At 40.1% G+C, this 27,691-nt stretch overlaps 1 protein-coding gene across 22 annotated transcripts in view; it reads left to right on the forward strand.

Moving 5' to 3' along the window:
* Nucleotides 1-2,409: 2,409 nt before the first annotated feature.
* The window catches only part of LOC122863970 (cytoplasmic dynein 1 intermediate chain 1), a 54,857-nt gene continuing 29,575 nt past the window's right edge, over nt 2,410-27,691 (forward strand). Inside the window, exons 1-10 of one of the 22 annotated variants that reach the window (XM_044170914.1) lie at nt 2,410-2,738; nt 3,553-3,684; nt 3,941-4,055; nt 4,973-5,111; nt 6,332-6,358; nt 6,477-6,518; nt 7,738-7,797; nt 8,092-8,207; nt 25,614-25,709; nt 27,523-27,688. In XM_044170914.1, coding sequence (XP_044026849.1) covers nt 3,565-3,684; nt 3,941-4,055; nt 4,973-5,111; nt 6,332-6,358; nt 6,477-6,518; nt 7,738-7,797; nt 8,092-8,207; nt 25,614-25,709; nt 27,523-27,688 — 881 coding nt within the window. In that variant the 5' untranslated portion in view covers nt 2,410-2,738; nt 3,553-3,564. Of the gene's footprint in view, nt 2,739-3,552; nt 3,685-3,940; nt 4,056-4,972; nt 5,114-5,546; nt 5,553-6,331; nt 6,359-6,472; nt 6,519-7,737; nt 7,798-8,091; nt 8,208-25,613; nt 25,710-27,522; nt 27,689-27,691 lie in introns of all 22 variants that reach the window. The other 21 variants (XM_044170915.1, XM_044170916.1, XM_044170922.1 and 18 more) reach the window with 21 other exon arrangements.

Here is a 27,691-nt window from a genome sequence, read left to right on the forward strand (position 1 = left end):
AGAGTGATGAATATCTAGATCAGATTAATGGTTATATAACCATAGACACGCTTGATAATAAAATAAGACAAGGTATTAGAACAGCTGCACTGAGATCCATCACTAAGGGTAAAGGCAAAATAAAGAGGAAGGCAGTACCATGGAGGGACAATAAATGTAAAGAAGCTGTGAGAAACAGAAATAGGGCATTTAAACTAATGAAATGAATTTTCAGCATATTATACAGCACAAAAAGGCTCAGGCAGTAGTGAGGAGGACAATTAGACATGCAGTAAGTATTGGGGATCATTAGAAAGATGGGAGGGGACAGAGAGGAGTGAAGTTATCCTGTTCTAACAAATGGTTATGAAATAGCAGTAAAGAAAGAGCTTGTTAATGAGTTAGTGGTTAATGCTTTTGTTAAGGTACACAGTTCTAATAATTTGTCTGAGGAGGGAAGACGAGGCAGAGAGAAAACTAAATCTGAAAACATGGAGGCCTTAAGGAAGAAGGAAAATACTGGAGAAGAGCAGAGCATTTCATTTACTTTGGGAGTGTTCAAAAGGGCGCTTGCTAAAGCTGGAATGACTGCGCCAGGAAAGGATGAAATATGCTATATAATGTTAAAACATTTAAGTACAGAAGAATTGAATAAATTATTAGGACTATATAATAAAGTGTGGGAGGAAGGTAGAATACCAGTGAGTTGGAAGGAGGCGGTCATTGTTCCCGTAAGGAAGGCAGGGAAAGATGTAAGTAAATTATAGACTAATTGCCTTAACATCACACATATGTAAACTAATGGAACGAATGGTCAATGAAAGACTAATGTATTATTTAGAGAAACAGGATATAATTGCAGGGTGTCAAAGTGGATTTAGGAAAGGAAAGGGTATTTTGGATCCAGAGTTTTGTCTAGAGAATGAAGTAAGGAAAGCGCAAGTTAGTAAAGATACAGTATCCCCACTGTTCTTTTTATGTAGAAAAAGCACATTAATTAAGTTACATTGAATGGGAATTGGAGGAAAAGTTTTTAATTGGAAAACTGACTTTTTGAATAAGAGAACTATCCAGGTAAAAGTAGGATCTGAAAATTGGGGGAAATGGTAGAAAATGGGACGCCTCAGGGGAGTGTGATAAGTCCTATACTATTCTCAATTATGATAAATGACATTTTTGAAAATGCATCATTAGATATGGGAAGATAGTTATTTGCAGATGATGGGACTTTATGGAAAAGAGGGAGAAATTTGGGACATGTAACATAAAAATTGCAAGAAGGAGACAGTTGAGACATTTTGGTTCTTTGGAGCATATTTTGACTCCAGGAGAGAATTATAATGAAGAGAACACATTAAAAATATTGTGAATAAATGTAAAAAAGTTATAAATGTGATGCGATGCCTTGTAGGGTTGGACTGGTGAGCCAATATTACATCCTTGAAATATATACATGTAGCTCCATTTAGACCAAGGTTAGATTATGGGAGTTATCGATCTGCATCAAAAGTGTACTTGGCGGATAACAGATAATAGCCTACAGGTTGTGCAGTTGCTGTTCCTAGCCACAGAGTTGAAATATGCAACTCTGTCCAGTCTTAAATCAGGTGCATCCTGTAATTGCAAGGACTTACTATTCTAAATAATGGCAATACATTCAAGAGTAATAAGAATAAAACAAGGCACTGAGGTCACATACATTCATGTGGGAATTCTGGGTAATGAGAGAGTGGACAAACTAGCCGTTAAAAAAGCTGTTAAAAAAAACATAGATCCGTATTAAACAGAGGGAAAGGGCATTGTATGGAAGAAAATCAATAAAGAGTGGCAACCGCACCGGCATCAGGAGATGGCAGTAGGATGCCAGCTGCCGTGAAACCTAAAGGAGGAGAAGAAGAAGATGATGACGACGGCGGCGGCGAAGAAGAAGACGATTCTCTTGACTTTGGGAGGGTCCGGAGTTACAAACTGTGCTGTGAAATAGACAATTTTATTACAGCATCCCCTACCGACGAGCTACCTGAAATACATTTACATTACTTTACATTTTTTAACGCTTACCGAAATTCGTCAGCTAACAAAAGCATATTTCTGATACCGTAACGTCTTCATTAGCTAAAGACACATTTGGACCAGACGTTGCAACGTAACGTTACTCAGTTGACCGTATCGTCGACCTTTTTAGCTAACTTCAATATTAATGGGCCGCAAACTGAATCTCAACAAGCGCTCAACCACGCGTTAGAGCCTCTTTACTTGTCTAAAAAAATAAAACAACAGACGGTGTATGATGGTACTATAACGTCTGAAAAGTATCAACATTTGTTTATGTATTCGCTTTGACTGCTCCAACGCACTTCTCCAAATGGCCAGAAGATGGCGACGTTGCAAAAGCCACAAGACGATGACAGTGCGTGTCAGAGGCATAATAATACATCCATGGGTGGAGGAGGTGGGATTTCCTCCTCTCCTCCTCCTCCTCCACATCATCATCCTACTGCTCCCAGGGATGTATCGGCGTGGTGTGCACCTGCTTTATGTATTATTTGGGTCATCGACCTCTGAAATGCTCAATTTTAACCAGTGTCATCAATAGCCACACGAAAAGGTTCAAACGACCTATTCGGTGGTGCCCGAGAGGCCTCGATTCGGTGTGATTTAGGTAGATGATGTGTTGATTTTTTTTTTGTTGTTCGGGCAGCAGCAGTGAGACAGCATCTTTGCCGGGTGACACATCATTATCTGTACGAGTGGACAAGGTACCAGTGAAATAATAACAATACATTATACGGTTATTTGCGATAAAATATTCCCCTTTTTATAAGCTATTCGTTATCAAAATTCAATAATTATGGCTAGGCCTTAAACGCTTTGACGTAGCGTGAAGTACAAATACTGTCAAATTTGGGATTAGCTACGTTAGCTGCGAATGTATTTATGCCCTGCTAACGTCAGTTACTTAAACGAACTCGCAAATGGTTTGTTTTTCTTCCTGTTTGCATATTTATCTGTATGACGTGTGTTTTCTGTTATGATTATACTGTGTATGTGTCAGTTCTTTAATTTTAATGTTATAAGATATAACGGCCTACATACCTTTTTAGTTATTTTCACGTTTTTAAACCTCCATCGTCCACCAAGTGCTCTCTATTCATTAGCTATAATACCCAGCAAATCACTGGTTGGGGTGCAGACTGCTATAAATAGGTAGCCCACCTTTCTGCAATAACTCATTGTCAGTGAACCTGATACAAGATCCTAACCATAAGGCTACATTTAGTCTGGTAGGTGGTAAGTGTCACACCAATGTGGAAATCCCTCTAGGCTCAGTGTGGCCTAGTATTGACAGCTGTTTTGCCAATATCATGTCCTCATTGTTTGCTGGTCTTGCAAGGTTATGGATCTCTTGTATATGGATGTATAACTGCCACACAAAGTCGGTTTTCTGAAGCATCACTTAGGCTCACTGGATAAACCTAAACTCCTCTATACGGTATCATGTAACAATGAAACCAGAGCATAATTTGACAGTGCCATATGTAGCTCATTCCTGTTCGATCCTCTTCCTTGAAGCCATAGGACACCATGTCGGACAAAAGTGACCTAAAAGCAGAGCTGGAGCGCAAGAAGCAGCGCCTCGCCCAAATCAGGGAGGAAAAAAAGAGAAAGGAGGAGGAGAGGAAGAAGAAAGAGGTAAGGAAAAAAGTGAGTAAATTCACACAACTGGCACTCATACTGTATCACACTCTAGTGCGTATTGTTTGTGTGCGATTGCTTTTTGTCAGGCTGTGACACATAAAAGGCTGAGGGTGTGTGTGTCCATACATGCATACAATCATCTATGTGTGTGCAGAAGGTTGGTGGTGGAATTTCTGATCAAAATGTGCATGCACATGCATGTTTTAACTTGTTCTTAAGCTCATGGTGGGTAAGCTGACATTTCTCTATGTATCCTGAGCAGTCAGAGAGCCAGCAGAAGCGAGAGATGACCCCAGAGGATTCAGACTTGGACCGTAAGCGCAGGGAGACTGAGGCCCTGCTACAGAGTATTGGCATCTCACCGGAGCCTCCTCTGGGTACATAATACTCTTATACCCTAAACCATAAATTAATCCTCAAATGTTCTTTCACTGCTTGCTTGTTATTGTGCTGCAAAATGTTTAGTAAATTGTTATAACACCTACAGTAAAACTTAAATAGATGGTTCCCAAATTACTCCAAACTTCATTAAATCCAGCCAAAAAAACTCTGAGGAACCCTTTAATGGTTAGGCTATACTCACCATACAGCAGTCCTAAGATGTACATGGAAACCTACTGGAAATGTCAGTCCAATCCTGCCTAACTGATCATGAAATGATCAGATAACCAAAGTATGATATTGTCTGTGTTACCATGACTCTGCATATAAATAGTAACTTTATGACACATACTATTTTAGTCGGTTTCATCAGATAACTGTCGTGTTGATTCAGTGATTGTGGTTGGACTGTGCTGAACATTTTTCATAATTACTTTGATGTGTCACTTTTATAGCAGCTCCCTTTTTCTGTTCCACTGTGTACCTTGTATCAGTGTATCATATCTTGTAATAAGATATTTGGACATAAATACTATTTCTACTCTGAAATTATTTTGAAAAGTATGCTGCTCAAAAAATATCTTCCCTTCACTTGTGCACAAATCTGATAGATTACTGCAGCTTGAATCCCCAGGGTGTCTGTCTGTCTTCCAGCAAGCTTTTGGAAGCACTGTTCTCTAGTGGTCAGAAATTGTAACAACACTCTCAACACCCTAAAATTGAGTCACTGCTATTCCTGTTATTAGAAATTTATAATGTATTTTCAAATAAAGTTGAGTACAAATAAATAATAGATACAAAATCAACAATGCATTTGATGCCCTGCCTTCCCTCTCCTTTCTTTTAATCATTTATTTTATTTGTCCATCACTCGTTTTACTTTGTTGCTTTTCATCCCAATTTTTTTGAGCAGTCCATTCTTTGCAGCCTTTAATGTTAGATTCATGTTATTTTCATTATTTAGTCCCGACCCCTGTGTCCCCCTCCAAATCAGTGAGCACGCCCAGTGAGACAGGGAGCCAGGATTCAGCTGACGGAGGAGCAGCTAGCAGGTAGGCCACAATCACACATTTCATACCAAAGTTCAGTGTCAGAAGTCTTTCCTGGTTCACGAGTCTTATTCACTTCTCTTTTTTAACTTTGAAAAAACTAATACATTTTTACTGTTTTCTTGGACTTGGGTATTGAAAGATACGTTTTGAAATTCCAAAGCTCAATGAAAATATTCACATTCTTATGCTGAGCTAAAAGAAATGCTAGATGCTCACATTAAATAAATATCACACTTGGAAATGTTGGAAATGCTGAATATTACCAGGCATGCTCTTTGAGAGCTTACCAATAAACTGTATGTGGTGCCTGAGTTTTAGCCTTGAAAGAATCATGTGGCCTAAAAGTGATGAAACTGTGAAGTTGGGCTGTGGATATTTTTGGATTCTTGTGACACATATCCTATCCTGTCTCTTTTCTTATCAATGGCACAACAGGTTTAGGTAAGGATGAGTGACACTATTGGTGAGGTTGTGTTGCCTTGTTAGGTTTTGAATGTGGTAGCTGTCACTTGTCATGGCATCCGGTGTTTTGATGACCACTATGCACCTTGTTGCTTCTCATAACTAGTCCTGAGAAGTTAAGTTTGATCTCGAGGTAAGTCTCCGCTATGGTCATTTCTGCAAAGAAGTTGTTAGTTTGAAAATACTGAGAGATGCAAATTTCCAGATATTATCTGTGTGAGGAAGTACCACATTTGTAAACTTTCAGAAAGCAGCCTTAGTGAGCCAGTTAATGGAATATGTTTTGAATATGGAGCCTAATGGGCATGAACCATACGTTTGCTGTAAAGGCAAGTAGCTGGTTTGAGCACAAGTGACAAGATGTAAGCTTTTGTCACTGTTCTGTAGGGCATATTCACAGTGCTTATTAGCTCACGTGTCATACATGCTCCTGCCACTGCAGCATTTATTTATATGCTTATACATCCATAACACACCAGACCAGTGGAGCAACTATTTACCTTTAAGTTCTGCACATGGCTGATCTGGTGAATTAAACCTGCAGCTGAGAAGAAAGTGGTCATCAAGCGCTTTCCATTTGCTTTTTAATGGCAGCTGACTGTAGAGGTCCGTGTGTGAGTGATGCCCTCGGGGGTCATTAGTGATGTGTAGTTCTGGTATGACCAGTGGTGGAATTGGGGATAAAGAATGTGTGGGAACTCAGTGAAGTTCCTAGCAGGAATAATTTATCTTATATAAGACTTTTTGTTTCTTTTTAGATTTTACCAATTGGATTTTACAAATTGGTGAGTTAGTTCCAATGCCTGGAATGAAAGTTTCCCTCCCCCCAAATCCACCCTGGATGATGGCATGCCATTTTGAGCTTCTCCATTTGTGGCTGTGTATGTGTGTGTCCCTTCTTAGGTCAGGTTTCTCTAAAAACAAGTCCCAAGCACAGAGCTCAAGGTAAGCATTTTCACGTCAAACCCAGGAACCCCTCCCACCCCCCTTCTTTCTTTAGCTGAGTTTACCCACGTGAACACAGAGAAGCAGCCACAGTGTTGTCAGTGGTCTTAGCAATGTGTTCCCATCATGCTTTATAAGATCAAAACAGCGCACTGCCCCTCTGTCCTTCGTTCCTCTGCTCTCCTCTGGCGACTTCCTGTCTGAAGCCCTACTGTCTCCCTTAATACCAGCTCCAAAGATTTCTGCTCGCATGAGTTGAGCCATAGAAGTCATTTCAGCCTTCACAGAGTTGAAAATCTGCTGCTAAAAGTGTCATTGCTGTTACTGTAAAACAGCCGGTCTGTCAGGCTAAAGAAATGCCTTGCCACTCTCACCTGGCACTGTGTGGCACAAACTGAAGGCCTAATGGGCGTGTTCACTGGCCCTAAAAGGTATCATCAGAAAGTGTAGTGATGTTGGAAGCGTTGTCTTTTCACAGCCGGTAGATTTCAACTAAACTCTGTAGATTTCAGTTGCTGTTTGATTTCCCTGCAGGCAAGTGATTCCTACCTCCCCAATGCAAATGCACTGAATGAGCTCAGCAATTTCCTCATGGTCTGTCAAACTCATTGATCATGCATGGCAAGTACCTTGTCATGTATGTCAAGCAAGCTAAATCTTTATTAATGCATTTTAATTTTCATATGCCAAATGTTATTATGTGAATATGTACATAGATGATGTATGTTGTGCTGTGGGTGTGAGATGGAAATCATGTTGCTGGTTACATTGTTTATGGTTTTCATGTATCATTTGGCACAAATTTGCAATAAAATAAGTTTGACCTTCTTCCACACAACAATGGAACATTTTTTGTCCATATATGTATTGGTATTTTCAACTTGTAGATTCCTGGCAGAAGACCAAATATATTACAAGAGATGAGCAGAGATCTTTAAATAAATAGTATACATTTATGTATAATGAAATATAATGTCTCCCTAATGTATAGCCCTCCCACGCTATATCCACTTATCTAAACATTGTTCCATTAACAGTGCCATCTTTGCATGAAATTCGATGGGAATTCCTATGCTAAGCTGTTCTCTAGATAAGTGGTCTGTGGGTGAGGGTGTGTGTGTGCCATTGAAGCATGTGTGCCACTGTCTGTGTGTTTGTTGTAATGTGTCTGTTTGTGACCATGCATGTCCTCTCTTGCTCCCGCTGTTGGTGACACCAGGACACTGCAGTGGGACACAGACCCCTACGTGCTGCAGCTGCAGGCTGATTCTGAGCTCGGGTACATCTTCCTTCTCTCCTCTTGTCCATCATCTGACAAAAAATTATACTGCAAAACACCTTATTTGGCATTGCATGGCACTCATTAATAGCCTAATTTAATAGTTATTAAGGGTCAACCACTCTAATAATACAATCTTCTGAATATTGAACTAGTTGTTACTACAGACACAAGGCTCCTCATTTTATTCATTGCTTTAAAATAAATGAAGGTATATTGTACTGTATATAGGACAAATTGGGTTTATGCACAATATAACTATGCTAATAGGAACATCTTGTCTCTGTTACCCAGGCGCAGGATGCAGAGGCTGGGCGCCTCTAAGATCACACAGGTAGACTTCCTTCCCAAAGAGTTGGTCTCTTACAGCAAGGAGACACAGACGCCACTCACCGCCCACCTGTCTGAAGGTGAGTATTTGTGTGTGTGCATGTGCATGAGTGACTTCTCTTGACAGTCCATATCATCTATAGTCTAAGATTCAATCTGTTTTCAGGGTCCATGGGGCACCAAAGGTCACAAGAGGCAATAGAAGGTTTCATGTTACAATGATTGTCGTCGTTGTGTGGTTGAATTTGATACTCCTTCAGTTAGCCAGTTCACAGCCTGAAAACCTGGAGTGATTTAAAGGCTGACAGATGAAAGTTACCCAATATGATTCCTTATGGATGTTAGAGCATCGCTGTGTGTATGTGTGTTGTATGCACAGAATAATATACATTTGTGTATGTGTGTTTACATATTCTTTAAATCATTATGTTATCAACTTTTAAATGCATATATTAGCTACCTTTATGGCTAGTATTCTTGAATAGGAAGAGCGGTCATTCATTCCATCATGATTTGGTCTGGGAAGAAATGGTACACAAGAAAATAATTGTGTTTTTTGAGCATGTGTGTGTGAGTGTGTTTGCATGTGAGTTTGTGTGTGCATACATGTGTCTCTGAAAGTAGGCGTGCACATGTGTACTGAGCTGCAGTTACTAACCACATCCATATGGTGAAAACTGAGGTTAGTCCTGCACTGGATTTAACATAACGGTGGTGGTTGTAAATTCAAGGCATTATATACATTTGAGTATTTTTCTATTGAAGGAAAAAGACAATGGAGATTTGGATGGATGACAGTTGCAGTTGTTCCACTAAATTGAACTTCAAGCTTCACATGTAGGAATGCACATACCAATACTACTCCACCTGCATGCTCTCCATCTGAAATGACTGTCAGACATGTAAATATATTAATACACAAATACACACACTCCCTATCATCTTCTCTATCTTCCTTCTTTTAGTTGCCAAGACAGCTGGCAGCCATGTGACTGTGAAGGGGTTGTACTTCCTGCTTCCTGTCATTATAATAGATGGTCTGGTGTGGATTCCACTGCCCTCCTCCACCAGCAACCACCATGCACACACGCACACACACACACACACGTCTGTCGTGATCAGCATCCAAACGGCCCGCCTCAACTCCCCCCATTTTCTTGACAGACCCAGGAATAGATCATTTATTCAACAAGTGCACAGGCACTGACTCTCATATGTGTGCTGGAAGACATACACATGCATGTACACACACAGAGAGAGGCATACACACACGCGCACACAACAGAATCAGAATCAAGTCTGCTTGTACATACAAGCAGACTTGTTGCCAAAGGGTGTCAGTGTACCTACATGAAGCGGCAACACAACATACACACACAAACAAATAATACAACTGTTGTAAACTGTACAGGGCAATTAGGTAAAGAGATAAAGACTAACAATTAAATATCCAATCAAATAAACATGCAGTAGTTACTATATACAGGTCAAGTAGTCTGTGTATACTTACAAACAAGTACACACACTGTGGTTATCGCCTGTAGCGACGCTATATGTCGGCCCATTTAAGTTTGTTTATATTCAGCTTCCAACAGCATTTTCTGGAGGTCCCTCTATATATATGTGTGTGTGTGTGTGTGTGTGTGTGTGTGAACATCTGGGAACCAGAGCAGAGCTGTGGTGGTCTACAGGGAGGTGACCCTGGCCTTAGGAGACCCTTCCTTTGCATACTACCACAAAGCGTGTGTGTCTGGAGAAAGAGGAAAAGAGGGTGATGGTAGCACCTGCCTGCACTTCTGGCTGTATGTTTGTTCAGGCCAGTTCCTTTTGTTGATTACTGAAGCTAACATACACACAACACGCATCTCATTTTCAGGTTGCTGCTACAGGTTGTGTACATAATTATTTAGGCCCTGTCGTCCCAGCCAACCAAAGCTGGTTACAGATTTCTATTGAATCTTAGAGTTTTTGTTGTTAAATATTAAGTTATTTATAACTGTAGGTAGGCTACTTAAAAAATGATTGCTAATCCTTATTTGATTTGTTAAGGGATGCAAAACGATTAACCTTTAATAAAATGTTACGGAACCCTACTTACTGTAAGGTTTAGGATTAGCCTAAATATAACAAATAGTCTCTTTGAGCTTCAAAAGCAGGCATGTGTTCTGTACGTGTGGTTGTGTTTGTGTTCCATATGTATTTCTCTGTAGGTCTGTCTTTTGTATGTAGCTTTGAGCCAGTTAGCTCACCTTGACGCTCTTGGTGGTTTTCACATGCAGATGTTTAGTCTCCGCAAAGGTCCTACTCTAATGGCTACGAGGATTGACTTGACATGTCCTGGAGTATGCTGTGGTAACAGGGTGGTCACTGAACCAAAGATAGTTAAGTTCTAGTTTGGGATTTGGTATAAATGTATGCAAAAAGTTATTTATTTTCATGCTAATTATTTTTCTTTTTTATCAGACAAACCTCTAACAAATTTAACCTTACTTTGAAATTTATAATTTATCAAATAGCTAAACCTAAATAATGTAAGTAACTAAAAACCACCTTAATTTTAAGACCCATATTATGCTAATCACCATTTCTCATTGTATTTTCACTCTTCTACAGTTTGGCTTACTTAGACCTAATGCTGTCTTCATTCCTTGTCTTTCTTTACTTCATCTTTTTCTCCTTTCCCACCTTCCCTCTCTGCCCTAAAGGTCTGACCTGGGCCATTCTGTAAAGTTTGCTACTAATGCTACCTCTGTGTTATGTTAAAAAATATAATGCATAGAAAGAATGGGATTTAGTGGGAGAGAAACCCAGCTGGCTGCTCTGGAAGAATGAATGGAAGAGTAAATCTGTTGTCTTAATGATGGTGGTGTCTCAGGGCTGTATAAAGGACTATGGGGGGACCTCTAGTTGTTTGGATTTCTATATGTGTTTGTAAACCTCTGTGTTTAAGGATAATTTCAACAGTGATTCAAAACGTCTCACTGTTAGCAAACTGGTCCTGGCTGAACTGTACTGGACCTTGATCCCTGCCAAACTGAAAAGAGAAATTCCCAAGAAAGATTAGTATTTATCTATTATAAAGCATTTTAAAGGTCACATGGGGCCAATTGGTGCTTTTTATATTCCAGATATGACTATGACTAGATTCTTTGTATCACTATCAAATGTTATTAGGGCCTGAATTTACTAGATGATCCTTAATGTAGGAGGTGGTTTCACATTAAAACTGTAATATTGACATCAAGTGTGTGTGACAGGAAGCACAAGTGTAGTCTCATCCTAATCACTTTAAATCGTTGACGGATGACTCAGGGATTCTCTCATGGCTTCTTCTTCCCATGAACTTCTGACCTCCCCAGCTCTCATATCATATACCCAGGGTGGCTGGCTGCATGTGCGTGAGGTGAGTATGCTTTATAGGAGTGTGTGTGTTGGAGACTGAATACAGCTTTATCAAATTGGATTGATTTGATCTGACTTTGTGTGTGTTCATCTTCTACACAAGAGTTTGTGTTTTAAAGCTCCCATGGAGTTTGTGTGTGTGTGTGTGACTCTCATTTAAACCAATTAATGATATGGCTTTTCATTTCCGTGACCAATTGCCTTCCTATAATCATGATGTGTAGCTGTCTATGTATGTTCCTTTTCCCATTGACTGCTCACTGATCTGTCTGTCCTGAGTGTCCATTGTGTCAGGCAATCAGATTAGCCCCAGTCACAGTTGTCTCCAGCTATTTACTGCTATCCTAATGGGTATGAATGGACATGCTTGTCGTGAGGGATAGACGCTTTGTCTGACGACATTGTGGGGAAATAAAGTAAGGTCTAATGTGGTGTGTGATAGTAACCTAACCTACTGAGGTCAAACAAAGTGTGTGTTGGTAGTGTTTCATGCCTCTATCTTGTGCCTAACCATGTTGACATGTTCTTGAGAAAGAGAAGTGGCTTGTATTTGAATTGAGTATATGCTTTTCACCCAAAACTGAATCTAATATAAATAAACTGAAACTGACTTGTTGGTTGGCACTCTTAATATTTTTTCCCTAAATGTTTTTGAATATAAGTAGTCGTAAACACAACAAAGGCAAGGTCATGGCCTGCAACTATTGATAGAAATAACATTATTTTATTTAATTGTGATGTGAAACAGAGAAAGCTACACATCCTTATATTTGAAGCTGCACAATATTTCTGTATTAACAATGGATCAAACGTATTTAATGTGAAAGGGGTCACTCGTAGCGATGAACCCACAGAGAATTATCACCCAGCTCTGCAGGTCCCTTCAGCTCTATGGAGCATTTTAGTGTCTTTCAGCTCATTGTTTTGGTTTCTGTGGCCCCCCCAGTTTTTCTGTTTTGGTTCCGTCTCACTGCTCTTATCAGTACTGTTTCCAGCTAAAAATGTTCAAAATTGATTTGATAAAAACTGTACACTACCTGTCCAGCATGAAATGACAGACAAAGTTAGCAACTAGCTAGTGAATTTAGCAGTTACATTGTCAGCTGTTTCCATCAGGAGTTGGAGACCAAAACAGAGCTAAAAGGAGAGTGAATATTAGATTTACAATCTTTAGGTAGCGTAAAATATGACTCCAAATAAATGCTAATGTTTCATCGTATCTGCTGGATGTGTTAATAGGCAACTGTATAACAACTTTATAAGAATACTAGAATCTACAGTTAAAAAGATGCTGTTACATCACCAAAAAGCCAGGCTATCTTTGAATACTTTAATACCATCAGTGTAGTAAAAATGTAGCATTTAACAGGGTTTTGGCTCATAAAATTTAAGTTGGGTTGGACGCAAGTTTTTGGGCTTGACCAAAACTTTACTCTGTAGTGACAGTCTTAAATATGTTACATGAAAACATTTTCCTGTCCTAAATAGTGCAATATTTTGTCCTTACATTCTAAAATAAAAAATGTAATTATCACTGTTGAACACAGACACTGCTGAAGTGTTTCACAAGTTTCACTCAGACTGTGAACCCTCTCTCATGTCTACTATTTAACCACAGCAGTTGAAATGGTCCACCTCCATTTTCCTCAGGTCTGACAGTATTTTGTAGAGCCAAGTTTTAAACACTCTACACATGGGAGGAGGGAGTGAGATTTCACATAGTTTCAGCAAAATGTGGGCAACCTTTCTGTCTCTCTCTTTGTTTCTCCCTGCATCCCTCCTCTGGACTGGCCAATCCCACTTCGCCATGAACGGAGTGAATGCCAGCACTCTGACAAACCCACTCTTTACTGTACTGATCCCAATCTGAAGATAACTATCGGGGTGTGTGTGTCTGTGTGTGTGTCTGTGTGTGTGTGTGTGTGTGTGTGTGTGTGTGTGTGTGTCTGTGTGTGTGTCTGTGTGTGTGTGTGTGTGCTTACTTAAGATGTTGGCAAGAGCAGGAGAGGTCAAGGGGATTGAAGACATTTTGTGCATGTGCTTGTGCACGTATACATGTAGGTTGGCATGGGTGTAGTGTGAGCCTGACCCAGATTGTAGTAAATTGGTTTCGCTCAGTGGAGCCTTAAAAGATCCATAATAGGCCACAGTGGAAAGGTAGCCAAAGAAATAGAGAGAAAATGAAGGGAAGGGAGAAAGAGAGAATGTAAAAGGTGAAAAGAAATCTTTGGTCACTAGAGAATAAACAGAGGAATGGAGGAGAAGCAGTGGAGGCCACTGAGGGATGTTGCAGCAGTTATGATATTACAGCAGTAATTGTTTACAGTGAACCACAAGTAGGCCTTCAGAAATATAACTCTGTGTGTGTTTGTGTATAATTTGATGTTGCAACTTTGGAAAACTCCCTTTTTAAGGTTAAAAGTTCACAGGGTCGAGAGTGTGTGTTAATGTTTGTGCATCCGTATGCAAAAGTATGTGTGCATGACTCTCTCTCTCCTTCTCTAGTATTTTCTGGCCCATTAGTTTTCAGGGTCTGTACAGCTTGAGTATATAGTTGGTCAGTAATTCACTCCTTAAGTATATTTACTGCAATAAGAGGCTTTCTTTTGACATGTGGTGGACTGGTAATGGCCTCTAATTGCAAGAGAAAACCCATTTCCAAGCACCAATCTGAAAAGACACACTCACATTTTTGTGAGTGTAATCACACTCATACACATGTGCATACAGATTCATAAATGTAAACACACGTGTGCAGACTAACATACATCATCAAGCATGTACACACCAGCAGAAATGTACACAGAAGCGCACGTGCACACTGGCAAAGCAGCCACACACACATACACATACGTCACCTGAGCTCTACATAATCCCATAATGGAGCAGTTAAGAAACCAAACTGCAAATTTATGAAACGATCCTGACCATTGGTAGCACATTGGTTCAATTAGAGTGTTTACTTTTGTGCATTTTTCCACAAACTCCTAAATATATAAAATATGGTTCAACGGGTCCTGAACTGGTACGTATTTATCAACAGTTGTACAAAAAATGTCCTTCAGGATTGAATCCAATAGGCTGGATTTTAAATTGGCACCAAAAGTATTAGAATCTGTGTCTGAAACTCCTTAATAGAGTTTAATTGTTTATAGTACTAGGTTATTGATGTTTTTGTGTTACACATAAGAGTTTGTCTGATGTGCTGCATAACAGTGGAGCATGGTTCACTGGATTGAAAATCTGTTTATTTTTTAATGTGATTTTGCATTGATATATACAGGATATCGACATTGGGCAAATATTCATATTAACATTGTGATACTGATTTCAGCCATATTGCCAGTCCTAGTCAGCTCAATTAACAGATCCTAAAATATTTTTTATTATATTCTAGACATTTTGCAACAAATAGTTTTAGGTTTTATCAGGTTCCAGTCACTGAATTAAAGTTCAAGTTGGTGTATTTGACAAATGACTAAAATGTAATAAAAACACTAAAGAAAGTATTGCCAAACCTTGATTACATTATTTCCGATATATAGTTTAAGCACAGTAAAATTAGAGCTAAGTATTCATACAAGATTCGTAGTCTTGTTAAATCTGTCTTTAGTCAGATATTTACAGATTTAAATAGTATTCTTTCCAATGTTAGACTTTATTTTGTTTAGGCAAAATTCTTGTACAGCTGCTTTTTTGAAGCAACATTTAACATTCGAGAAGTTCTTGGCTTCTTTTGTTAAATGAAAAAAGGGTTTTATCAAAAAATATGTTTATTTCTCAAAGTAAAACATCATTTTCTTATTGGTAACAAAACTATTGAATTTTATCAAACAATTTCAAACAATACCTAGCCCTACTGTAAGTCACATAGTCACACAGCTGTTCAAGTTTAATTGATAAACAAGTCAGAGAACATATACAGTAAACTGTCAAAGAATTTGAAGAAGTGTGTTGTGAGTGTGTAGTGGGTGACGGTTTGGTCCGGTGTGCTCAAGTCAACAATGCAGTAAATATAGTAACAACATGTAAAATGTAGGGTTATGTAAACAACTTAGTGAAACTATTTTCGCATTGGTTGTCACATCATTGTGCTCATGCAAAGTAATGCTTGTTTGTAGCTGTTTCGTTTTGTCCAGTTTCTCCTACCAAACATCATCAGGAGGGAAAGTATTACTGTGTTGGGCAGCGGGCTGAAGCTCATGGCAAACACTCACAACTCATGAGGTTGAGGTCCTTTAAGTTCCTTCAGCCAATTTATCCCATGTCTGTCTTTGGCATTTTCTACAATCCAGTGAGGCAACGATGCATTAAAATAAAAACAGAGAATGTAACACACTCCCAGTCTATACAAAACCGACATGACTGAGGAGTTTGTGGGCAGTCTTCAAGGTCCTGGACGGAGGAATGTGGTTGCATGAGTGTGTGTCTTGCATGGTTAGGTACTTATATGTTTCTGTATGTGTCTGTGTATGTGCATATATATGTGTATGAAGCCACATATGGAAATGCTTGTCTCATACATTGTTGTTGTTCCAGCCAGGCGGCTACAACAGACTGAACAGACAAGAGGGCATGTGTGTGTGTGCATGTGGATGTGTGTGCGTGCGAGAATGCATGTGTTTTCTAAAGGCAAAATTCAAGGCAAATAGAGATTAACCACAGTGAGTGTACCCAGAGGACTCTGAACAGAATGTACTCAGTTGTTGTACTGTGAATTTGTTCTACTGAACATTATCTTTTTATGTTTGGTGACTTCTGGACATTTGGAAGAGTGATTGCCTTGAGGTAGCAGCTTCTAGAGGTACTATTTAAACCAAGTGTGTATGTGCTGTACATGCATGTTCACACACACATACTGAACACCCAAATGCGTACTTCAGATCGGACTTGGGTTTTGCTATTATGATCTCCCCTCGTCTTTTCCCTGCAGACACACATCGCCCAACGCTTCTCACTTTCTCTCTTTATAAAACAACTCTGAGTTTGGCTTTCATTGTCATCGCCCTTAAAAGGGCGCAGCTTTCACTCCTATTTCACTCCCAAAATTGATGCAGGGTCCCAAGTGGTTTCTGTCAAAATGGCCATGGCAGTCAAAACCCAGAAAAACTCTTGATATTAGAGGAAAATAATGTCTTTCACAGTGTGTAAGGTATTCCAAGTGAGTCACAGATGATTGCAATTTTCCCCTATGACCACCGTATAATAAGGTACATGAGCCCCTTCTTCATCTACCTCCCTCTGGCTTTCTGGCAAAATGGCCATCATCCAAAATAATATTTGCCATCTGATGAGCGCTTGAGATGAGTAGGAATACAGTTTCATGTGTCCGTTTTTTTTCTCTTTTCAACTGTTTTCTTTTTTCTCCTTTTTACTTGCATTTTGTAGAACTTGACTTTTTGACATGCGTGCCCCACCCTTCCCCCTCCTTGTTGCATTTTTTATACACGTGTAAAACAACAGTGGGTCTTGAACGTTTGCCTGGGTGGTCTCCCTTGTACTCCGAGATCCCTTCGACTCTCCAGGGATTTTTATTTGAGAGGGTAGCGGTTCACTGCCACAGCTAGCCTGCAGCGCATAGCCCTGCTGCACTTTAGTTGTTTCAGTTTGATGTTTGTTAACCCTTTGTTTGTCATGTTTGTGCCTTTTGACTGTTTTATACTCTCAGTTTAAAAAATGGCACCTTTTAACAGACCTTTTTAGCACAGGCAGCCAATTAAACATATAAACCCTAGTAAAAATAAATCTAGGTTGAAACTACATAAGTTTGTTTTCAATTGTTCTTCAGTCAACCCTGGTAATCAAATTCAACAGGCTTTCAAATTCTTGTTGCAACTGATCCAAGCCTTACATTTCCAGATCATTATCGCAGTTTATAGCTTGACAGTTGATTGAAGTGAAATTTGATAACCATGCTGGTTTTCTGTTTGGCTGCAGTGTGGCATGCTATTCTGCAACTCTCCAGCAGGGAGCACTCTTGGCACATATACTTTAGGGCTCCCTCAAAGTCTCACCAACTGAAAGTGTCAGAGATTTTTATTATAAATGAGTATCAGATTAAATTAAATTATGGTATTATAAAATAACAGTTTTACAATTAATCTCAAACGTGTTGGCTTTTAAAGTCTTAATTTGATTGATGAAGTCCCACTAGATTTAAGGGCAGTGCTTTCTTTGACTCATAAAGGTATTAAGCAGAATATAGGTTTGTATATGTGTTGCTGAGGTGCTAAGAATATTTTTGTCTATTTTAGTACAATCCAGAAGGATTCAACCCCAAGCATCAACCTTTAGCAGGCCTAAAAAAACTGTTTGTCCCATCTGTCCGTCCGTCCCTCATTAAAACAAAATGAAACACATCGTCATCCAAGTGGTAAACACAGACCTCCAATCACCATCTGAGCCACATACGCTCACAAATACACAGATGCACACAGCCCTATTTCTGAGTGACACAAATCCAAGCTCAGATGACGCGCTGAAAAGTGAGCTGATGCCACAGCGGTGATTTTATGTAAGACGTTTTCTTTCTGTTGGGCTCTCTCTCTCTCTCTCTCTCTCTCTCTCTCTCTCTCTCTCTCTCTCTCTCTCTCTCTCTCTCTCTCTCTCTCTCTGACTGGGTTTTTGACAGTTTGGAAAGTTTGAAGTCATGGGTTTTAATCAGGGCCTTGCGGCCGGGCTCAGAGCATGGCGTGGCGTGGCATGATGGCTCAGTTTAAAGATGTGGGTATGGGTCGGGGCCAAGCCTGGGTGGCACTGCTAAAATGAGGGGGGAGTGAGACAGAGAGAGGGGGGGACTGAAAGAGATGGGGAGAGCATCTACTCAGACTGCACCCACAGCACACAGCAGAGTTGGCCGCAGACCCCCAAAGGCCTGAATGGGCTGCATTAACGAAAGCTGATTATGTGTGGGCATGCATGTGTGAGTACGGTGTAGACCCGGGTGCACATAGACTTGAACACACACACACACACGCGCACACATGCACAATGTTTGAGCAGTGTGGGGAAGTGTGGTGAAAAGATGAATTAATCGAAATCATCCTACGGGTTTTAGCCTCACCAGTTTTACATCAGGTCCTGCTGCTAATGTGTGTGTATGTGGCAAATACTTTTACCCCTACTGTGGTAATCATGAGTTGATGAACCATGATGAATTTTAGATATTATTTTCTATTAAAACAAATGGAAAGGCAAAAAAACCCCAACTCAGAATAAAATTAACAAACTGAAGTAAAAGGGTTTAGAGGATTAATGCCTGACAATTTATGCAATTTCACTTTGTCTTTCACTCTATGGGGGGATAAAAGTATTTTACAAACAATTACTCAACATCTAACTTACTTTTTTGGAGGCTTAAGTGATATTGTGTCTCTGGAATACAGTTTACTTGCAAGAAGTTGCAACTGTGGACTCACACATTGAGCACATGCCATATTGTTGCACTTTTCTCTACAGCATGTCAATCTTGTCTGTCTTGACCATCTACAGATCAGTGAGATTCTTCAGCAGGTTGGACTGCCCTCTCACCTCTCAGCAAAAGATATGTTCGACTTTACGTGGCTGGCTCTAATCCATCAATTTGCTGTTCAAAAATGTTTGCAGTCTTTCTCTGTGTTCAGAAAGAGAGTTTTATGAGTCCAGCTGAGTATTAACAAAACCTAGTGATCTGCCTTTGGTTGCCAAGAATGTTTACAAAGACACTTGTGAGTGGGTACAAAGCTTGCAAAGAGCATGACTGGGCTAACTGTCAAAAGCATGAAAAATAGAGCAGTGTTTATTTTAATCTCTGGGTCTATACTCAAAATTGGCCATGAGCTTTTTCCATATCGGTGGAAGCATGATGTTTCTCCTTTAATATCCTTAAGCAAAAGACTCAAGTTGTTGAGCTAAATGATGTTGGAACCTAGAAAAATTGATAAGAACCAAAGTACTGTAATCCCAGTGTTACTCTTTGCTTTATGTGTTTAGCATAGATATTATACTGCTTTCTAGATTTATGCAGAATCATCGTATTGATAAGTATCTTTAAAAAAATATATATCTTGTGTGGCAAGACAAATATCCTGAAGGCCTATCATATCACATTTTATTTATCTTAGAAATGCGTAATTTTATTTGTGACCTATATCATTATCTCAGTCGAATAAAATCATTGTGGTTATATAAATCTTTTTTTTTTTTTGGTATTTGAATAACAAGGATTACATTACTGGAGGTGGGACGAATAAAAGTGAGAAAATTCCCCTGATGCCTCAGGTCATTTGTGATATATTCAGAGGTGAAGTGGATGTAGTGTGTGTTGTGTCTTTCTCTAACAATAAGAGTTGTTTTCAGTGAAGTTAATGCATATATGTGTGTGTGTGTGTGTGTGTGTGTGTGTGTGTCGTGCCAGGACCACATTAGAGGGGCCTTTCAAGTCATGTCGGCCTCCTCCTACTCCTCTGCATAGTGCTTGTGTTGTGGTCTGCTCAACAGCCAACCTCCCAGAACCCCTGCGAACTCTGTGTGTGTGTGTGTGCCCATATGAATGTGTATATAATGTTGTAGGGTTATTCCCAGTGCATGGGGTATCCCCCCAAATCCTGCTGGATTTCTCTTTTGTGTCCCTCTCCCTGTTTCCGCCGCCTCTTCTCTCTCATATCAGTATCTGTCTTTCTTTGTGATTAATACAATAGAGATCTATAAAAATTATGAGTACTGTCAACATTGATTGTGCGTGACTCAGTTTAGTAGTCACCTCCATACTGCTATGATAAGTCTGCAGCTCTGCCCCCATAATGTAGTTGATGATAAACTTGGGGCCCGGTCTCATCCTCCCCACTACACACACACACCCACAGCTCTTTGATAACTATGCCAATCGCTTCAAGCATGCGCTAACACATTTCAGCACACTAGCACTTACTGTGGATTGGGTTCAGAATAAAAGGTTAGCTAACGCTTTGATCCTTACCAAACAGAACACATGCTAACATATTACTGCCATGACACACTATGCCATTGTGCTTTATGTACTAGCCGAAGGGGTGCAGAAGACAGTGTGTACATCTTTTATATGCTGTCAGTATCTTTAAAACTCTTCTCTCCACATGCGCGATAGTAGCCGCCTACTGTGAAATAATACAAGATGTTTAAGCTAATGAAACTCTCAGCGGTGTATCAGCCTTCATTAAAACTATGTTTTCTTTATTCCACAAACAGATCAGCAAGTAGTTTCACCTGAACTATTTTATTCTTCTGTTAGTCCATAAAAGCAATAATGATAATGATACTTATACTGAATTACAAGAGCCTCATGCACAGAAAACATGACAAAGTGTTAATCCACCTCAATACAGTAGCTAGTTGCATTGTAATTACTAGCTAACTCCTTATAGTGTGTCTGAGAGTGTTAAGAGTGATCTGTCTTTGGAGGAGAGACAAGTACAATTTCAAAATATCCTGTCAAAATATAAGAACATCTTACTTATTTTGCTTTATATTTAAAAAAAATTGCTTTGGAGGTGTGTTGCTGAGTTACATAAACAACAAAAGAGAATAGTGTTTTAATGAATATGATATGAATATGATATTTGTGATGCAATGCAAAAAGGATGTAAGAACAAAGAAGTCAAACTACATTACTGTAGTTTTTACAATAGATATTAGTGGAGTAGTAAGTATATTTTTCACGACATGGCAGAATTACATATAAAGGAATCCATTTTATGTTTATTTTAATGTTGTTTTTCTCTTTTCTTTTTTCTTTTATGATAGTAAGCTGAACATTTTGGCTGTTGACCAGTTGGTTGGACAAAACAAGCAATTTTAAGATGTCAACATGGACTCTGGGGAAATTGTGATAGGCATTTTTCACTTCTTAATTTTAAAGACCAAATGATTCATCGAAAAAATAATTGGCAGATTAATCAATAATGAAAATAATCCCTTGGAGTTCTACAAAGCTGTTCACACATGTAACATAAAAACTTTAATTACTAATTTTGTTAGTTTTTGTTTATGATTTGCTTGGAATCATACATTTAAATTTGTAAACAAGAACACAATATGATCATATTGTCACTGTACAATTCCACCAAAGGCTGATATATACTAGGGATGCACCAATCCAACTTTTTCTCTCCTGATAATAATTCTGATACCTCAACACAAGGTATCCACCAATACCAAATTATTGTCCCAGCCCAAACTGACTGCAGTATTGGCCAGTGTCTAGCATAATGTATATGAAGAGTCAGACAGAGCATATGAAAGGCTACGTTAAGCTATGGTGTTATTTCCATCCTTGTTTGCGGAGTGTAATATTTCTGTGCTTCCAAACAATTTCACAGATTCAGACATGTGTACATGCCTCCGTTTTTGTATGTGTGTGTGTGTGTGTGTGCATATGCATTTACAAACACCTTTACACATTTGTGTGTGTGTGTGTGTGTGTGTGTGTGTGTGTGTGTGTGTGCGTGTGTGTGTGTGTGTACTTGTGTTTGTATCTCCAAACTGTGAACCTGTGTGTCTACATACCTGCTGGGCTGTGTTGAATTGACTGGGCCCGGTCAGCATGAGTAAGCAGCCAGGGCAAGATTGAGGCAGCCAGATGCGGGCCCCGGGCTACCGAGGATATCATTACCCCGGGTGTGTAGCTGGCTAAAACGGGAGCCCCCAAGTAGAGTTTCATCAAGGTGGACCCCCGTCTGCGGCAAGGGGGAGGATACCAGTTAACCTGTTGTCCTGCAGTGCAGAGCGGTATTAAGCGGCAGGTGGAAAGAGAAAGCATCCCGTGACTAGAATGAGGTGGAAACAAGAAAGTGTGTAGATACTTACAGGGTAGCAGGCAGACACATTCACAAGACTGTCTCTTTTGATTTCCCTTCCTTGCTTCTTTTGCAACTCAACAGGAAACTCTGTAGTGCCTCTGCGTGTGTTTGCATGTACATTTTATTTTATTTCATGTTTCATTTCTAACCTATGAGTCTTTCTTTCCAGTATCATTTACCGCAATATAGCTTTTGCTTTACTTTAAGCACACAGAAACGTATCTCTGAAAATTTCCATTCAAAGGAAATATCCAGGATATTTTTGGTGCAGGACTTTGACAGAACAACTTGATGCATGGCTGCTGGCAAAGACATCAGCAGTATCTTCATACGGGAATTGGACCGTCTCCCCTCAGTGAGGTAACCCATAGGCCATGAATCACGCTGCCTTGCTCCAGAGTCCTGTGGTCCCGGGGGTTGACAGTTTGACCGCTCCTCAATGTGGTCTCTCTCCTCTACTCACGCTCCTCCCATCCCCATCACCACACATTCCAACCACCGGACTGGTCATGTAAGGTCAAGAAAATAGAATAGAATAGAGCAGGATAGAATAGAAGTTGTGTGTAATGTATCTTCCCAATGCTGGTTAGCAGGACCCCATTTGCTGTTTCACATCCTGAGGCCTTTGCAGATTAATGACCTTAGTTTGTGGAGTGGAAGACTGACTGATGGATGATAAAAAAACAACATGACAAACTGAAGCATGGAGGTACAGACAAAGGGGCCTGGAAGAAGGGTCTTCCTGTGCATTTCTGTTTGCAGCTTGTCTGTTTTGGCAGCCCAGAGCTAGTCTGGGAGTCTGCCTGTCTGGTCCTCTCTGGTCTCTCCTCCATACTGGTGGGTCACTGGTGTTTGGATCACTACAGCTGGCTGTTAACCACCGACTTGGACTGAGCCCCACCGCCATGTGTTTGATTTAGCTTAGTCATTTATTATATACACACAGTATGAAAATTAAAGTCATATATCAAAAACTTAAACTTGGAAGCAAAAAAGAAAAGAAAACACAAAGACAGGGTGAGAGAAAGGATGCACCAGGAAGCATAAAATAAGGCCAGATATTATTGTAATCATAATAAAATCACTGAAGTGTTCTACCAGTTACAATCGTATTTGTACCTTTTAAAGAGCAGCAGTTCATCAAAAGCTTAGGCAAGTCCAAGTGATAAATGGACAGTTCATCCGGTTCAAGGGCGGCCCTTGAGCAAGTGGTTTTAACAGTGCCCCAGGCCATACTCCAGCTGAGTTAAACACACCCCGACATGTGTGTCTGTGTGTGTGAGAGAGTGTCATGACACGTCTGAGGGTGTGATGTAGTCACTTCCTCCCACTGGACTGAGCGACTGTTGTCAGCTTGACCCTGCGCCAGTTAACCCCTTGCCACCCCTGGCACTGCGGGCGAGGGCCCCGGGTGTGTGTGTTTGAGAGGGAAAGAGAAAGACAGATTGTATGTGTGTGTAGCGTGTGTGTTGGTAGACCACAGGTGTCTGGTCACGGTGTCAGGGTGTTAAGAGGTCTTCTGAGAGGCCCCCCGACTGTCAGCATCTGTTTCGGGGGGAGGGAGCGACAGAAAAGAGGAGGAGAGGTTGGCAAGGGTTACCAACACATACCCCGAGGAGCGTAGGGGTATGGGGGGGGCAGTAGCTGACAAGCAGGTGCCTATGTTGACAGTAACCCTTCATACTTGAACCCCACCTCCTCCAAAACACACACATACTGCACACACTTACAATAAATCCTGGAGAGTCAAGCATAATTGCAGAGCCTGATTGGGGGGAATGCAGAGGGAATCCCCTTTTACACACACGTGCACACACACATCATTGGATCATTGGATCTTTTTGCTTGGGGTCAAAGGTGAGAGAAAAAGACGAGAGCACACCAAACTCTGACATTCCCTTCTGTCTGTCTGTCTGTGTGTGTGTGTGTGTGTGTGTGTGTGTGTGTGTGTGATTTGCGTGCACAGTGACCAATATGTCCACACATGCGGACAATGTGAACACATGCTACAGCTGCAACACGGAAATGGGCAGGGGCTTGTTTCCTGTTATATATCTTTCCCAAGACGATGTATACCTAATATACATACAGTGGTGTGAAAAAGTGTTTGCCACCTTCCTGATTTCTTATTTTTTGCATGTTTGTCACACTTTAATGTTTCAGATCATCAAACAAATTTAAATATTAGTCAAAGATAACACAAGTAAACACACACACCTTCCAAAAAGTTCAAGCTTTGTCTTGTCAGTCCACAGAGTATTTTCCCAAAAGTCTTGGGGATCATCAAGACTTTTGGGAAAATACTCTGTGGACAAAAATGTAACTTTTTGGAAGGTGTGTATCCCATTACATCTGGCGTAAAAGTAACACCGCATTTCAGAAAAAGAACATACCAACAGTAAAATATGGTGGTGGTAGTGTGATTGTCTGGGGCTGTTTTGCTGCTTCAGGACCTGGAAGACTTGCTGTGATAAATGGAACCATGAATTCTGCTGTCTGCCAAAAACTCCTGAAGGAGAATGTCCGGCCATCTGTTTGTGACCTTAAGCTGATGCGAACTTGGGTTCTGCAGCAGGACAACGATCCAAAACACACCAGCAAGTCCACCTCTGAATGGCTGAAGAAGAACAAAATGAAGACTTTGGAGTGGCCTAGTCAAAGTCCTGACCTGAATCCTATTGAGATGCTGTGGCATGACCTTAAAAAGGCAGTTCATGCTCGAAAACCCTCCAATGTGGCTGAATTACAATTCTGTTGTTGCTGCTAAGGGTGGCCCAACCAGTTATTAGGTTTAGGGGGCAATCACTTTTTCACACAGGGCCATGTAGGTTTGGATTGTTTTCAGTTAATAATAACAACCTTCATTTAAAAACTGCATTTTGTGTTTACTTGTGTTATCTTTGACTGATATTTAAATTTGTTTAATGATCTGAAACATTTAAGTGTGACAAACATGCAAAAAAAAAAGAAATCAGGAAGAGGGCAAACACTTTTTCACACCACTGTATGCAAGAGTAATAGAAAATCTGCAGCATTTATGCTTCACATTTTTGTGTTTTAAAACAAAAAAAAAGCAAATACGAGTGTGTGTGTTTATAAATGAAACCCATTTGGACCAAATCTTAGTCAGGTGTACTGGTGCATGTCTGGGAATGATTATTTTGGTAAGAAGCGGGGGGGAGGCAGTACACAGCGGGCGGTCGAGGAAAATTGGAACAGCTGTTGATTAACATGAGTGCTCTCTCTTTCCTTTTTTTTACTCTCTCTCAGTAGAGGAGGAAGAGGAAGATGAAGAGATGATGGAGGTGAAGCCAGGCCCCGAGTCAGAGCAGCAGGATGAAGACGACAACAGGGAAACCAAAGAAGGTACAAAGGATGGATGGGTGATGAAAGAGTAAAAATGGTCAAACTGTCACGAAACACGGTCACTTGTGTGTGACACCCTCTTCCAGTCAGTGGGTGTATCAGATGGAAGGGGGGGGGGGGGGTAGGTTATGGTGGGGGTTAAGGCGGGTCCAGCATATCAGCTCCATGGCATGTTGGGGTCAGCGCTGATTAAAAACCTGTCACTTGACCCCCGACCACACTTCAAAGTGGAGAGGAATGTGTGTGTGTGCATGCGTATGTTGAGGGTTCATGTAGTATAACATGGAGAAAAGGCCTTGGGTGGGTTAAAACACAACACGTGACAGACACACAGATGGAAAGACATATTCATATTCAGCCACACATGCGTACACAATCCTGACTGTCCCGAGTGTGAGTCAAACACACACATAGACAGATGTATGCACACACGCACTCTTAAATACACAGTCATCCGTCTCCTCTCCATCCTGGCCTATTAGAAGGTCTGGCCTTTGATCTCTGCCACTCGATTCACTGGGTTTTTTTCTGACAACTTGTAAGAAATACAAAGGGATGGGGGGGATCAAAGTCAAGAGGCAGGGTAAAGGTCGATATATGTGTGTCTGTGCGTGCTTGTGTGTGTAAAATCGCATGTGTGCTTGGGGACAGTGACTTCAAAAACCGGACGCCGTGCTGTGCAGCCATTACGTTCAAAGGGAGGCGGGTTGCTCAGAAGGCTTTGTTTTTCTCTTGTTTATGAAGTTCTTGCTGTAGGGTTTTATTAGAAAAGATGCATTAGGAACTGTTTGTTGTTTATTACGTCCTGGATGGGATTCTGGTTTTGATAGGGATGAAGTCTGACATCGGAAGCACATCATGTACCCTATATTTTTTGCAGAAGTAGACATCACAGTACTGTATACAGTAAGATCCAGTAAGATATCTGTAGAAAGTAGAATGTCACAGTGTCAGTTGAATAGAATAAATAGACCTTTGTCACTTTGAGGCTCTTGAACAGTATTTGAAAGAAAGCATGGTTTTGACAGCTATTTCCAACCAAAAATGTACCTGTGATTTGCAGGTCACATCAAATACTATTTACTTTTATTTACTAGATTTTAAATGCCATGTTCAATTACAAATGCCTAAAAATTATGGATATCTTGTAATTTCATTAAATATAAGAAATTGAATACACTTTGTAGCAGGAAGGATAATTACAAAACAAAATCTCAAAATGTGATGTTTTAACAAGCTATAATTACATTTTTATGTATGATCTGTGTATGATTAAATGCATTATTATTTGTTTTCTTAATATGGATAAATAATAGAGATGGGGGGTTCACTTAAAAAAGAGTTAATATATATTAGATATAAAAAGGGGAAAAGCTGCAACTCCCTATAATAAACAGCAACAACTTATGTCCATTACTATTTGTGGTATTATTGATTATAAGAAACCTTTGCCAGAAATAATTTGATAATCGAATAATAATCCAAGTTAATTTTCAAGCAAAAATGCCAAATATTTCCTACTTCCAGCTTCTCAGTTAAGAGGATTTGCTGCTTTTCTATGACTTATAATTATAATAATTATAATATATCTCTAGGCTGGACTATTAGTCGGACAATAGAAGACATTTTAAGATCACTTTTAGGAAAGTGTGTTGGGCATTATTCACTGTTTTCTGACATTTTATAGAACAAAGATTAATCAGTAGTTAAAAGAACTGTAAACCCAAGTGTCCTGTGGGTGTACTGCGCAAAATGTATGCACGTAAGTCTTTCTCACATGCTCGTGTCTTCATGTTTATGTTCCTTCCACCAGGCTTGGTGCTGCGGGAGCTGACGGAGGAGGAGAGGCAGCAGATCCTGCACTCTTCTGAGTTTCAGAGTTTCTTCGATTGCAGCATCCGGGTGATGGAGAGAGCTCTGGCCGAAGACAGCAACATCTTCTTCGACTACAGCGGCCGGGACGTGGAGGACAAAGAGGGGTG

Source organism: Siniperca chuatsi, linkage group LG17 (assembly GCF_020085105.1).
Source record: "Siniperca chuatsi isolate FFG_IHB_CAS linkage group LG17, ASM2008510v1, whole genome shotgun sequence".
Taxonomy (NCBI): domain Eukaryota; kingdom Metazoa; phylum Chordata; class Actinopteri; order Centrarchiformes; family Sinipercidae; genus Siniperca; species Siniperca chuatsi.